This window comes from Panthera pardus, unplaced genomic scaffold (assembly GCF_024362965.1).
Source record: "Panthera pardus isolate Hobbes unplaced genomic scaffold, ASM2436296v1 HiC_scaffold_8, whole genome shotgun sequence".
NCBI classification, from domain to species: domain Eukaryota; kingdom Metazoa; phylum Chordata; class Mammalia; order Carnivora; family Felidae; genus Panthera; species Panthera pardus.
The window spans coordinates 3,290,927-3,305,461 of NW_026527013.1; the positions used below are offsets into that span (position 1 = coordinate 3,290,927).

Here is a 14,535-nt window from a genome sequence, read left to right on the forward strand (position 1 = left end):
GCCGCTGCCGCCGCCGCCGCCGCCGCCGTAGTCGCTGCCGCCGCCGCCGCCGCCGCTTCCTGCGGCCTGGGCCTCCCGCCGCCAGCATGCCGCATGCCTTCAAGCCCGGGGACTTGGTGTTCGCCAAGATGAAGGGCTACCCGCACTGGCCGGCCCGGGTGAGGCCGCGCGGGAGATGGGCCAGGCGGGGGGGTGGGGCAGGAGGGGCCCCGAGCCTGAGGGGCCGTGCACCGGGGGCCTGGGGGTCCCCGAGCTTTAGGGACCCGTGCATCGGGGGTCTGGGGCCCCGGGCCTGAGGGACCCGCGTAACGGGGCTCCGGGGGCCCCGGGCCTGAGGGACCCGCGTAACGGGGGTCTGCGGGCCCCGGGCCTCGGGGACCCGAGGAACGAGGGTCTGGGGGATGCCCTCGGGCCTGAGGGACCCGAGCAACAGGGTTTTCGGGCCCCCGGGCCTGAGGGACCCGCATAACGGGGGTCTGGGGGCCCCGGTCCTGAGGGACCCGCGTAACGGGGTCCTGGGGGCCCCCGGGCCTCAGGGACGCGCGTAACGGAGGGTTTGTGGCGGGGGGGGGGGGCCCAGTCTTGAGCAAATCGCTCCAAGGGTCGTGGGGTTTGAGGGACCTGGGGCTTGAGGGGGCAGGGTTCAAGTTCAAGTTCAAGTATTTGAGCGAGTAGGTGGTGTGAGGGGAGCGGAGGAAAATGGGGTTTAAAGAGCGGAATCAGACTGATGGGAAGGGGGCGCTTCAGACTGAAGGGTCTCATTGTGGGGCCGCAGGCCGTTTGTGCGGGTGGGCTAGGGTTGTGGGGCACCTGAGGGAGAAGGGTTGAGGGTCAAGGCTGAGGGGGGCCGAGGGAGGTCAAGGCTGGAAAGGGGGCTGGGAGCTGTGTTCACAAGGTCACTGAAGCCGAGAGGACTCTTCTGAGAATGCGGGGTATCGCGGCCCAGAGGTTGGAGTGGGACTTACTTGAACCCTGGGGATCTGTGCTCTGTACCGATCCCCTCGCCATCCTCTGGTTGGGGTGTGGGGTTGAGGGAGATCTGGGGGTGGTCCCCCCCTGATGCGCGAAGCAGACACCTTTTCAGCTTCAAGCCCGAGAGAGGGCATCTGAGGGAAGGGGTTGAGCCAAGGGGACTCTGGGGGTCCCCTTTAGGAAAGGTTGAGATCCGGGGAACGCGGATGGTCCGCCGGGTGCAGGTCTGAAGGGCATCCTGAGTCTGGGAGTCCCAGAGAGTGGAGTCCCAGGCACTGTCTAGGGCAGGCCAGTGTGGACGAGGGCCTGGGGGTTGTCCTCCCCGGGTCCTAGGGGTAAAGTCGCCCCCGAAGCTAGGTGGGTGGGGTATGCGTGACCGGACTGACGGAGTTTGGGGGGGTGGGAGCAGCGGCGGCAGCGGGGGGCATGGGAAGGATCAGGCTGGAACGGGAGGAGCCCAGGAGTTGCCCGATGGCTGGAGATCTCAGCCGCGCTCCCTCTGGGTAGAAGTGAGCCGCGGCGGGCGGGCGGGCGGGGCGTCTCGCGGCGCTGGGGGTCTGGGTGGGGAGAGGCTGCACAGGAGGTCGGGCAGGGGCCAGGGGCTGGAGCTGCTGCTGGCACGTCTGAGCCTCAGGCTCAGAGGCTGGTCCTCAGGGTGATGAAGTTGCAGGAGGCGTCTGTGCCGGGGATGCTGGCCATGGGGGGCTGAGGCCCAGCCACCAAGGACTTTGAAAAGTAGCCCAGAGAACCGGGCAAGGAACCTGGGGTGTGTGTTGCGGGGGGGGGGGGGGGGCAGGGAAGGTTCCAGCAGCCCCCAGGCGTAGAAGAGGATGGGAAGGAATTGACGGGGACCAGAAAACTCACTTTAACCTGATTTGCTTGGGCTTGTTTTCCTGGGGGGACCCAGGAGCCATGAAACTTTACGGGCACTTCCCTTCTTTCCAGAGTACCAGCTTCTCCCTCTCCTCCACCCCCCCCCCCCCCCCACTCCTGCCGGCTCTCCAAGCCCGGAACATTTCCAAGCACCTGATTGGAAGTGAAGGGGCTGCTAGCCTCCTGTGGGGAGGTGACTGACAGCTGCCGGGGCCCATGGGCCTGTAGGGAGAGGGTGGGACTTCCTGGATGCTCAGGGCCTGTCTCCTGCAGCCCACCCCCCACCCGCTGCATCCTTGGAGCTGCCAGCTGCAGCCTCTGGGAGAGAGACCACCGATCGCCTCTGTGCGGGAGGGGGGTCCCGAGGGAGGGTCCTGGGAGTTCGCAGAAGCTGAGCTTGGCCCCACCTCCTGGCTACTCAGGGCCCCGTATTTGGCTCTGCCCAGGCGCAGCACCTGCCTTGGAGGCAGAACACTCTGGGGGGAGGGGACAGGTGTGTATGGAGGAGGGGGGTCATGCAGAAGAATGCAGATGCCTAACCGGAACGAGCCCTGTCTCCCTCAGCTGAAGGCTCCCTTTCTCCCAGCATGCTTTCCCCAAGTAACTTGGCTGATGTCTTGGCCATTTCGTGGCTCAGGGGGTGACGCTGCCCCCCACGGCCACCCCCTGACCAGCGTCTCCCTGCAGATCGATGACATCGCCGACGGTGCCGTGAAGCCCCCACCCAACAAGTACCCCATCTTCTTCTTTGGTACACACGAAACGTAAGTGTCCCCAGGTGGGGCTTGACCGTCCCCCCTGGTGCCTCCCGGGTGGCCTGACTCACCCGGGACTGGCCCCGTGCCTCCCTTCTCCAGAGCCTTCCTGGGCCCCAAGGACCTGTTCCCCTACGACAAATGTAAAGATAAGTACGGGAAGCCCAACAAGAGGAAAGGCTTCAATGAAGGACTGTGGGAGATCCAGAACAATCCCCACGCCAGCTACAGCGCCCCTCTGGTGAGTACCTGGGGGTGGAGAGCGGCTGGCGTGGTGACCGCCGAGCCCACGTCACGCGGGGCTCTTACACACGCCGGGCACCGGAGGTGGTCTGAGCTTGCTCCGGAGGCGAGGAGGGCGGGCTCACTCCCCCTCTTGACACGGTTCACCTCCGGCCGATCCTTCTCTGTCTCCGTCGGGGCCTTCCTGGGCCTCGTGGGAGTTGCGTCGCGTCCCTGGCCCCACCCACTCCGTACTAGCGTCACCTCCCCTTCCCAGTCGCGACCACCAAATGCCTCTCCAGACGTTGGCGGGTGCCCCCCGGGTGGGGTGGAGGGGTGCGGGATCACCCCAGGTGAAACCCACTGCTCTGGAATTAGCTTGGGTTTATAATAGTGTTATTACAGCTCTGAAAAAGCCTTTTGTTCGTTCTGGGGGGGGGGGAAGTTGAAGTGAAATTCATGGAAAGCCTGGAAGGCTGCAGAAGGAGGCAGAGAGCTACCTCACTCTGGGCGTTTGGGGGTGAGGTGCAGATGAGGGGAGGCTGGGCTGCGGTTCTCTGCTCTGCTTTTAGCCACCGAGTTTGGGGTTTTCTGCAGGAGGCAGAGCGGTCTGGCCTCAGGAGGGGTGGGCTTGAGGTTGGCCGGGAGGCGGAGCTAACTGCCTGCCAGGGGCAGAGCGGCCAGCTGGGGAAGGAAAGGCCCTGCGGCCTGGCCTGGTCCGTGGGGAGGGACGCAGGAGTCACAGAGGCTCTGATTCGAGGGAGCGACGGACCCAGGATGTCTGCAGCGTCTAGTCCTGCGTGAGAACTTGGGGTCTCCAGCCTGTGCTGTCCTGCGGCTCAGGCTCCCCCTGAGCCGGGAGCTCACGGTCCAGAATTTAGTAGATGTTGGTGGTGGTTTCCTCTTGCCTCCTGGGATGGGTCTAGGAGAAGGAGGTCCCCCGCTTTGCTGCCCGTTGTCTCTCCCGGTTTCCCGCACCCCGCCCCCTTCCCATCATGGGGCAGTGGGTCAGAAGATCTTGAAGGCATTTGGGTTCTGCGTGATCCTTTTCTGGCCCTGGCTCAAGTTCTGTTTGGTTACGCGGTAAGCTTCTCGCCTGCTGGTGAATCATCACACCGTTTAATATTTATTGCACACCAGCAGCTTGGTAAGTGCTGTGTGGATGCCTGGCCTCGAGGAAAGAAACTCAACCGTGGTGCAACCTTGACGTTGAACTGGCCCCCACACAGACTCCCCGGGGTGAGAAGCGGCTGTAAGAGCGAGAGCTCGTCTTGCTGTTTGGTTTCCCACCGAGCCCGTGGCTCCAAACTGAACGTCTGTTTAAGATGCAGATTCCTGGGCCCCGCCTGCCGAGGTTTTGGGGTCAGCGTGAAGGGCTCAGGCCCGGGACCCCTGAGGTGTTTCTTCCCAAGCACCAGCCTGGATGTCTCCGGCAGAGCCAGGCCATAGGCGGGCTTCCGGAAGCAGCGTTGTATGGGTACCTGGGCGTTCTCTCTGTTCGCTCTTGATGTTTCTCGTGTATCTCTGCATCTTGAGTGGAAAGGCAGGCTCGGGGTACCAAATGGAAAAGGGGGTGTACGAGAGAGCGTGTCTATGGAGAGTGGGAAGTCAGCCCTCCCTCCCGGTCACGGTGCCGCGACGTCCCGGTCAAGACAGCCACAGCTCCTCATTCCTGATACATTCTCCCAAGTATCACGTCAAGCCGTGAACACAGCTTTTCCGTTCTAAAGTCTAGAATATTATTATTATTTTTTTAATGTTTATTTTAGAGGGAGAGAGTGCTAGTGTGCACATGTGGGGAGGGTAGGGGCAGAGAGAGAGGGAGACAGACGATCCAAAGCGGGCCCTGCACTAACAGCACAGAGCCCGATGTTGGACTCGAACTCCCAAACCGTGAGATCGTGACCTGGGCCCAAGTCGCACGCTTAACCGATTGAGGCACCCACGCACGCGCCCCTGAAGCCTGGAATTCTTAACTTTGCTTCTTGTTGTCCAAAATACATCCTTTTTTAATGTTCGTTTATTTATCTTTAATAATCACTGCACCCGTCGTGGGGCTCAAACTCACAACCCCAAGGTCAAGAGTTACATGTTCTTCTGAGCCAACCAGGCTTCCCCCCAAATTTATCTTGACTGTTGGTCTCTGTGCAGAGAACAGCCTCGTTCTTTTCGACAGCCTTAACTCAGCTGGCTCTCGCACTAAGAGGTGACCACTAGCCCTGTTCCCTCACCCCCTTGCCAAGCCGGGAGGTGGAAATGGCATCTGAGTGTGGTTCCAACTTCATGGTCTTGATCCAGTGCTGAGGGTGGCCTGGGCAGGTGGCATCTTTTCCGTTTTATTGATGAGCAAACTGAGGCCCAGAGCGACCCAGCTAGAATCTGAGACATCTTACACCTAAACCAGGGTTTTTCAACATTCGTGCCTGGGTCATTCTCATGGGGTGGGGGCCCTGGGCACTGTGGGGTTTTGAGCAGCGTCCCTGAGTACCACCCCCCACTCGATGCCAGGAGCACCCCCAGTCTCGGCAGCCCTAGATGTCCCCAGACGTTGCCAAATGTCTTCTAGGAGACAGACGTCGTTCCTGGTTGAGAACCATCGACGGAGGATTTTCTAGAAATGCATCCTCGTCCCTCGATAGGGGAAGAGGGAAAGAGACCTGTCTAGGGTTCTCAGCCTAGTGAGAGTGAGCTGGGGCCGAAGCCCGGGCCTCCTGTGTCTCCGGCTGAGTTTCACTGGGCACGGGGGGGCTGGGGGGCCCTGGAGGAGGGCCCAGAGAATAACCTGTACACAGCGGGTCTGAGGCGAAGCGTCCTGCTGTGGGAGCACAAGGACCTGGGCTCAAGTTCTGGGCCTACCACCAGCTTACCGTGTGCCTTGGGAATCCACATCGCCTCCCTGAACCTCTGTGTCCTCGTCTAAGGCAGAGGCTCATGGTAGTGTCACAGGGCTGTGGGGGGAACCCCGTGAGCAGACGCACATCAGGCACCTAGCGCAGTGACACGGTGCTGGGCAGGTGATGGCGGGGTCGCGAGCGAGGCCGGGCCGGATGTGACCTTCCCTTTCCATCCCCCCATCGCCCTCCTGACGCGTGAAGGCCGTGAGAGAAACTGAGGTTCGCCTCGCTCACCAGACCTCTGGGCTCGCGCTGGCTGCAGGTTGGCCGGCTCTTGGCCGTGTTTCCTGGCTCCTCCCTGTGCCTCGTGCTTCTCCGTGGGGGTCACGTTTCCCCAAGGCTTTGCTGGCAGGCAGTGAGACCCCATGGGCTGACCCCCGCCCCGAGATCCAGCGTTCCCGGCCTTATGTACAGGCACGGCGTAGGGCCGGCCCCTTACCTTCTGGAGCGTCCACTTGCCCAGTTGTGGGACAGGCCCACCCAGCCCGGCCACCTGGCTGGACGTGAGAGGCACAGGCCGGACCCCGGTTGGTCAGGAGCAAGGAGGGGTTTCTGTGAGCAGTCGCTGCGTCCGGTGGCCCCGGCTTAGAGGCCAAGCCAGGCCCGGCTGGCATCTCGCCTCTGTCACACTCGCCGTGATCTTGAGCTGTTGTGTCACCCTTTGCTCGTCTGCAAAATGAGGGTGACGGCTCGCACCCAGGACGTGCGCACACACGCGCGCACACACACACACACACAGAGCAAGCTCGGGTAACGTCTGCCCCCTCGTTTTAGGTTTGGGGCCTGCCCTACCTAGCGTCAAGCATATCCAGGGTGGGCCCTGTTACGGTGCCTCAGGGGAGACAGAAGGTGCTGCGTGCTGAGCGCGAGGTCCTGTCGACAGCGGGCCCTTACTCTCCTCGCCTGTTAACCCGGCTGTGTGAAGGCCAGGGTGGGCTCAGGACCCCTCAGTCAGGGAAGGCCTGGGGGGCTTCCCGCAAGAGATCAGGGAACGGGGGATCGGTCGGGCCGGGGGTCCTCCCGTCTCCTCTCCGGCAGCCACGTTTCCCCTCTTCCGTGCCTTTCTGTGCTGATGTCCTACCAAGCGCTTGTCTGGTCCTGTGTCCAGCGCTGACCCCGGTTCCCTTCCCTCCCGGCCCCCCGGCCGCCCGTGCTCCTGCCTCCTTGCTCCCTGGTCCTGGTCTGGCCTCCTGTGTCCAGTCGGCGCGGCCCCCGAGGCTCCTCGCTCGGACTCGGACCGCTTTCCGTCCTCCCTGCTTGTATCTCGGCCGGCGTGCGGCCCCGGCCCGATCCGTCGATCCCCGGCTGTGGTTCCACCAAGGGAGTGTGCCTTTCTCTTGTTGTAAGTTTTTTTAATGAATTTGAGAAATTCGCTGTTTTAACTATTTTGAACGTGTCCTACAGTGGGTTTTATACATTTGTAGTGCCGTGAAATCGCCACTGCTCTCTAATCGAGAACACTCCATCACCCCACAAGGAAAACCCCCCCTTCCTGTTCGCTGTCACCCCCAATTCTCCCCTTCCTGTAGCCCCCGAGAACTCCTTTTTTTTTTTTTAAAGAAAGAGAGAGAGCTCGATTAGGGGAGGAGGGGAGAGAATCCCAAGCAGGCTCCATGCCCCGTGTGCAGAGTCCAACGTGGGACTCGATCCCACAAACCTGGGATCACGACCTGAGCTGGAGTCAAGAGCGGATGCTCAACCAACTGAGGATCTCCTGAGAACATCATCCCGCCCCTGAGAACTCCTAATCAACTTTCTGTTCCTATGAATTTGCATACTCCAGGTTTCATAGAAATGGAATTCTGTGTGCTCCTATGCTTCTGGCGTCTTTCGCTGTGCGTGTTTCAGGGGTTCATCCTGTAGCGCGTATCAGTTTCAGTCCTTTTCGCGGCTGAATAGTATTCTGTCCTATAGCTGCTCTGCACTTTGTCTATTTATTAGTAGGTGGAAATTTGTTTTTTTTTGCAGACCGTAGCTCTAAAAAGTCACAGTCTCGGTCTTAAAAGAAATTAATTACTCGGTAAAGAAGTACCATGAAATAACGTGGTCAGATATTACCCTCGGAGTCGGCTGGGTGCTCCAGGAACGGAGCGGCACCCCCTCTCAGGCCGTGTCGTCTCTCTGTGTTTCCTTGTCTTTCTCCCCGTTAGACTGTGAGCTCCCCGAGGGCAGGGACCCTGTCTCACACCGTCTCGCCCCCGCCCCAGCACGAGGCCTCAGGCAGTGGGTGTTCTGTGGCACTCACTGGATGGGTTTGACCAGGGCTCATCTGTGTTCCTCCTACAAACGAGATACCCAGAACGGGGTCAGAAACAGGCCCGAGAGAGCCCTGTGGCCTGACCGTCCTTGTGCGACTGCTGGGTCCCCTACATCCTCCATAACCCTGCATCAGCCCTGGCCCGGCCCTCCAGCCTTTCTTCCGCCACATTCTTCTCTCACCGTTGCCCCGGCCACACCGACCTCGCCCGGTTCTCAGGGGCACCGTCCCTCCCCTCGTGCTGTTCCTGTCCCTTTGCATGCTTGAGATGACTCATCAGCTGAGACGTCCCGCCCTCCGAGGATTCCTCCCCAAAACGCACTTCAGAACATTCCTGCCACCTTACACCCACCTCTCCCTGATTCCTCGGCACCCACGTACCAGTATTTTCCTCTCTCCCCGTCCCCACCGCGAGACATTGTTCTGCCGAAATGGCTGTTCTCGGCCTCTCCCGCTAGATGGTAAGCTCCCCGGGGGCAGGGGCCGCCCTGCCTTCACATCTGCGTGTGCTCGCTGCCTGCCCGCCCAGCACCGTGCCTGGCACCCGCCGCTACACGAACGCCCCCCGAGCGTGTAAAGGAGCCCGGCACGTGCCGAGCACGGCACAAGTGTTTCTGTGGCTGTTCTTGCCCGAGCGGGCACTTTGGGTAAAGCAGAAATAGCAGAGCCTGGAAGTTGCGGCCTGGAGGTCCTGTCTGCATCGTGATGGGCGTACCGACAGTGAACTGGCAAACTTTGGGGGACCTCTTGCCAGCCTGGGCACTGCCCTAAGAATGCCATGTGCCGCTCCGGCCTCATCCTTGCCACAGCCCCGTGAGGCCAAAATCGTGCCACCCGTCTCCCTCAGATGTGGAAACTGAGGTCCCGAGAGGCTAAGTCACAGACTGGCCTGAGGTTTGATCTTGAACCCTGGCACCCACCGCGTCTTGCCTTTGAGCCTCGATTCTTTAGTCTTTCCGGGCCGCCCCGTTTGGAAAGCCAGGGGGGGCAGACCCTGACATTTGAGACCCCGCCGTGGGATCTGTCCTCGGGGTCACCGTCCCGGCTGGGGAATCCGCCCAAGCCTGCTGGTGACTGGTCTGTGCACCACCCCCCCCCCCCACCGTCTCGCCCCCCCAGCCGGTGAGTTCCTCTGACAGCGAGGCCCCCGAAGCCGACCCGGCGGGCGGGAGCGAGGACGACGAGGTCCGGGGGGTCATGGCCGTCACAGCCGTGACCGCCACAGCGGCCAGCGACAGGATGGAGAGTGACTCCGACTCAGACAAAAGCAGCGACAACAGTGGCCTGAAACGGAAGGCCGCAGCCCTGAAGGTAGGGGTGGGGCGGGAGCCCTTGGCCTGGTGGGGGGGGCGGGGGGAGGTGGCAGCCCAGCCTCTCTCTGCCCCCCGCCCCCAGCAGCCTGGGCTCCCCCCCTGCCTTTCTTGTTTTCAATGCACGGTTCCATCATGATTTGTTTCATTTATGTTTATTTGTTGTCATTTTTTACGTACGTCATTTCATTACTCTTTATAACGTTCCTCGGTAGATATTACTGTTTCCGCTTCATAGATTGTCATCTCGAGGAGGGGGTGTGCTTAGCCCGGCCGAAATGCCTTCCTGTATTATTAACCCGACCTTTTACTCAACACCAGCCAGACTGAACAGATCCCAGCAGAAGTAGAATGCACGTGCTCACTCTTGGCTTTTCCCTCCCAGGAGCCTCCTAGCTGAAATTATGCCCGTAACCTGAATATGCAGATAATTTTTCTGGGTGTTTAACATGCTTTTTGAAAATGGAGATACCACTCCCATAGCGCGAAATTCACCCTTTCAAAATACACAGTTCACTGGTTCTTAGTACATTCACAGAGCTGTGCAGCCGCCACCACCGGCGAGTTCCAGAACATTCCATCACTCCAAAAGAAACCCCGTCCCCCTTAGCAGTCGTCCGTCAGCCCCCACGAGCCCCCTTCCTGTCCGTGGATGAGCCCGTTGTGGACGTTTCACACACGCGGACTCACACCCCGCGTGGCCTCTCGTGTCCGGTTCCCTCCCTGAGCGTCACGTGTTCAGGGTCGGTCCGCGGGGCGGCGGGTGTGGGCGCCTCGCTCCTGCTCGCGGCCGAGGGACGTGCACGTGCGCGGTGGGCACGTATTTACCAGTTGATAGACATCTGGGTTGTGTCCACTCTGGTCCGCTGTGAACACACTGCTGTGCACGTGCGTGTGCAGGTTTCCGTGAGGACGTGAGTTGTCGGTTCTGGAGACAGTCTTGCCCTTTCTCTTCCCTGCCTTTTGACTGCCTCTGAGCATCCGGGTGCGGGATGAAAAGGCCGGGACCTAGCGGCCACTGTCTTTGACAGGCTTTCCTACCATTACTGATAAAAATAACATTTGCTTTTGGCTGCAGTCCTCATGATAAGCCGCGCTTGTCGTCAGGTATGAGACGCGAAAGGTGCGGAGAAGCTGGTAGAAAATACCCGTGTTAGGTGCGCGGGCTGCCGTGCCGGGGACTGGAGACGCCCTGGCGGGTTTGTCCGCGATCCCGAGTGTGCCTCACACGGGGTGCAGGTGTGAGTGCGGGTGGGGGTGCGGGTGAGGGTGGGGGTGCAGGGGTGGGGGTCGAAGCACAGAATCGGCAGCCGTCCACACGGTGTCTGTTTGCTGAGCATTTCTTGGTCACTAAGTACTGCTTTACGACGTGGTCCTCAGTGGTCGAGAAGCAGTCTGTGATTTCTCACCGGTACGTTAGTAAGACCGTCGGGCGCTCAGGGGGGCACCTGGGTGGCTCGGTCGGTTAAGTGGCTCTTGATTTTGGCTCACGCCACGATTTCTCTGCGCTCGTAGCGTGGGGGCTGCTGAGGATTCTCTTGTCTCCCTCTCTCTCTGTTGATCCCCTGCTCGCTTGCCCTCTCTCGCTCTTTCAAAAGCGAACGCACAAAAGAAAAAGGAAAAAAAATTTGATGGGCATTTAGCTCCAGGTTTTTATGGTGCGCTTGGCATTGTTTTGTCAAATTCCCCATTATTTCTGTTTACGGTTGTTGGAGACATTAAATAGAAATGCGTAGAAAACAACCCTGCCCCGTGCCACCCCTGAGAGGTAAACCCCTATTTGTTTTTTTGTGTTTTTTTATTAATAATTTTTTAAAGTTTATTTATTTTGAGAGAGGGAGAGAGAGAGAGGGAGTGCGTGTGTGAGTGCGTGGGAGGGGGCAGAGAGAAAGGAGGACAGAGGCTCTGAAGCAGGCTTTGTGCTGACAACACAGAGCCCGATGTGGGGCTTGAACTCATGAACCACAAGACCATGACCTGAGCCAAAGCCGGACGCTTAACTGACTGAGCCATGCAGGCACCCCATGAATTTTTACTTATTTTATTTTTTAAATGTTGATTCATTTTTGAGGGAGAGAGACAGAATGTGAGCAGGGGAGGCAGAGAGAGAGAGAGAGAGAGAGAGAGAGAGAATCTGAAGCAGGCTCCAGGCTCTGAGCTGCCAGCACTGAGCCCCACGCAAGGCTCAAACCCACAAATGGTGAGATCGTGACCTGAGCCGAAGTCAGACGCTTAACCAACTGAGCCACTCAGGTGCCTCCCACCTAATTTTTTTTTAATATTTACTTATTTTTGAGAGAGGGAGAGAGAGAGAATGATTGGGGGTGGGGCAGAGAGAAAGGAGGACGGAGGGTCGGAAGCAGGCTCTGTGCTGACAGCAACGAGCCCGACGTGGGGCTCGAACTCATGAACCTTGAGACCATGACCTGAGCCAAGTCAGATGCTCAACTGATTGAGCCACCCAGGCGCCCCTAAACCCCCGTTTGTAAGTCACTGCTTAGATTTTTGGGGTCACTTTTGCATTAAACCGGTACAAGTTCTTATCACAACCCCGTTTAACCACACCGGGGAACATTTAAAAGCGCTTTTCCCCGGGAGCCCCATCCCCCAGCCCATCCGCAGCTCTCTCCTTTCTCCGATCTGTGAGGGGCTGTGGTTTTCCCGCGGGGCCGGCTTTATACATTCTCTCTTCAGCCAGCAACTTGTGGGTGTTGTTCTATGGGTCTGCATCCTGGTCTTCTCATCTGTCCTCTGAGTGGTTCCACGGACGGCCTCCTTCGTGAGGCAGATCCCGACGCCAGCTCTTGGGGACGGGGTCCCGGCCCTGCCCGCCCAGCCGGGGTCTCTGTGCTCTCCGGGGCTCCAAGATCTCGCAGCTCAGGGCCCCTCGCCACTGTTTCCCCTGGCGTCAGGAGGGAGGGTCCTGGGTCACCCTGGTCTTTGTGATGCCCTTTGGTCTGGGGAAGGAGGCCACAGCCGGCTTGAAACGCTTCCCCTGGAACTGCCTGGCGACTCTGGCAGAACGTGAACTGCCCTCTAACTGGATCCCCTGAGCGCCCGCGTTGAGAGGGGAGAGCGTACAGCGCCCCTAGGCTACAGGCCGTCTGTGTCCCGAGAGGGAGTACGAAGTGTCCCGAGAGGGAGTACGAAGTGTCCCGAGAGGGAGTACGAAGTGCCCCGGGCTTCAGCTCGGCCGCCCATGAAGGGGGGCCAGACTCCACACACGACCACACAGCCCTGCAGGTCCGGCCCCGACAGTCCCCGTCCCTTCCCTGACCACTCACTAGCCACGCTGCCTTCCCCTGTGGGGCTTTGTGCTTGCCGTCTCTCCCGCCCCTCTGTCCCCCCTCTGTCCTTCCTCCATCCCTCTGTCCTCCCTCTGTCCCCCCGTCCTTCCTCTATCCTCCCTCCGTCCCTCCATCCTCCCTCCGTCCCTCTGTCCTTCCTCCGTCCTCCCTCCATCCCTCCGTCCTCCCTCCGTTTCTCTGTCCTCCCTCTGTCCCGTCCTGGTCCCCCATACGCGAGTAACCCTTCTCTCACATTTGCACGGAATGTTTCCGTTTGCCTCTCCTGGCTGGAACATGTTGTGCGACAGTAGGGGGCCTTATCTCTCCCGAGTGGGTCACTGAGTGTACATGTGTGCCGGCTGGCCTCACAGAGTCCCGTGCACTAGACGGCTTGCACACCAGTCAGTATTCCTGGAGGCAGCAAGTCTGAGATCAAGGTGTTGGCAGGCCTGGTTCCTTCTGAGGCCTCTCCCTGGCGTGCACTTGCCGTGCCCCCATCCCGTGTCCTCACGTGGTCGTCCCTCTGTGGCCATGTCCTGATCTCTTCTTATAAGGACACAGGTCCCACTGGATTAGGGCCACTCCAGTGACATCATTTTAACTTAATTATATCCTTAAAGACCCGGTCTCCAAACACAGTCCCGTTCTAAGGTCCTGAGGGTCAGGGCTTCAACAGGTGAATTTTAGGGGGACACAGTCCAGGCCATCGTGCCCTGGACAGGGCACGGAGCAGGGGAGATGCTCTGGTGACAGTGGTTAGGAGAACCACCGCGTCTCCGATGTGACAAAACAGAGGCAAAGTGCCATAGAACTCAGCACTGGCTGGCTGGGGAGGCCTGGGTTTTCCCCGGGCTGAGATCTACTTCTAAAGCTCAGGTCTCTCTTCTTAAAGATTCTTACGTTGGCTTCTTTGGGTGGATGTCAGAGAATGTGTGGACCCCTGAAACTGAATTCAGGTTGTTTGTGTGTGTGTGTGTATTTATTTTTAATTTATTTTTTTCTTTTAAATGTTTATCTACTTATTTTTGAGAGAGAGGGAGAGCACAAGCAGAGGAGGGACAGAGAGAGAGAAAGAGAAACACAGAATCTGAAGCAGCTCCAGGCTCTGAGCTGTTAGCATAGAGCCCAGTGTGGGGCTCGAACTCGTGAACTGTGAGATCATGACCTGAGCCGAAATCAGACACTTCACTGACGGAGCCACCCAGGCGCCCCTATTTTTTTTTTAATCTTTTTATTGAGGCAAGGTTCACATTAAAAAATCAGCCATTCTAAAATGCACAGCTCTGGGGCGCCTGGGTGGCTCAGTCGGTTAAGCGTCCGACTCTTGGTTTTGGCTCAGGTCATGATCTCGCAGTTTTGTGGGTTTGAGGCCCATGTCGGGCTCTGCACTGGTGGCACGGAGCCTGCTTGGGATTCTCTCTCCCACTCTGTCTGCCCTCCCCCACTCGTGCTGTTTCTCTCAAAATAAATAAGTAAACTTAAAAAAAAATAAAATGTACAGCTCAGGGACATTAAGCACACTCACACTGTTTTGCAAATCCCCCCACGTTTTCCAGAACTTTCCATCTCCCCAAACTGAGACTCTATCCCCGTGAAGCACTGATTCCCCACCCCCGGCTCCCACCATCCACTCTCCGACTCTATGGACAGGACTCCTCTAGGGACCCCCTGTGAGTGGGGTCACGCAGGACGTGTCCTTCTGTGTCTGGCCTCTGTCACTGTGCACAGTGTACTTAAAGTTCAAGATCCCTGTTTTGTTTTATTTTTTTTGAGAGAGAGAGTGAGCAAGCGTGCGCACACGTGTGAGTGGGGGAGGGGCAGAGAGGGAGAGAAAATCTCCAGCGGGCTCCACGCTGTCAGCACAGAGCCTGATGTGAGGCTCAGACCCGTGAACCATGAGATCGTGACCTGTGCCGAATTCAAGAGTCTCATGCTAGGGGCGCCTGGGTGGCTCAGTCGGCTGAG

General features: G+C 59.0%; 1 protein-coding gene across 2 annotated transcripts in view; it reads left to right on the top strand.

Annotated features, from left to right (window-relative positions):
- Positions 1-14,535, top strand: part of HDGFL2 (HDGF like 2) — a 21,133-nt gene continuing 6,598 nt past the window's right edge. For both annotated transcript variants that reach the window (XM_053897017.1, XM_053897018.1), the window contains exons 1-4: positions 1-158; positions 2,533-2,609; positions 2,703-2,841; positions 9,093-9,284. In XM_053897017.1, coding sequence (XP_053752992.1) covers positions 87-158; positions 2,533-2,609; positions 2,703-2,841; positions 9,093-9,284 — 480 coding nt within the window. In that variant the 5' untranslated portion in view covers positions 1-86. The remainder of the gene's footprint in view (positions 159-2,532; positions 2,610-2,702; positions 2,842-9,092; positions 9,285-14,535) is intronic.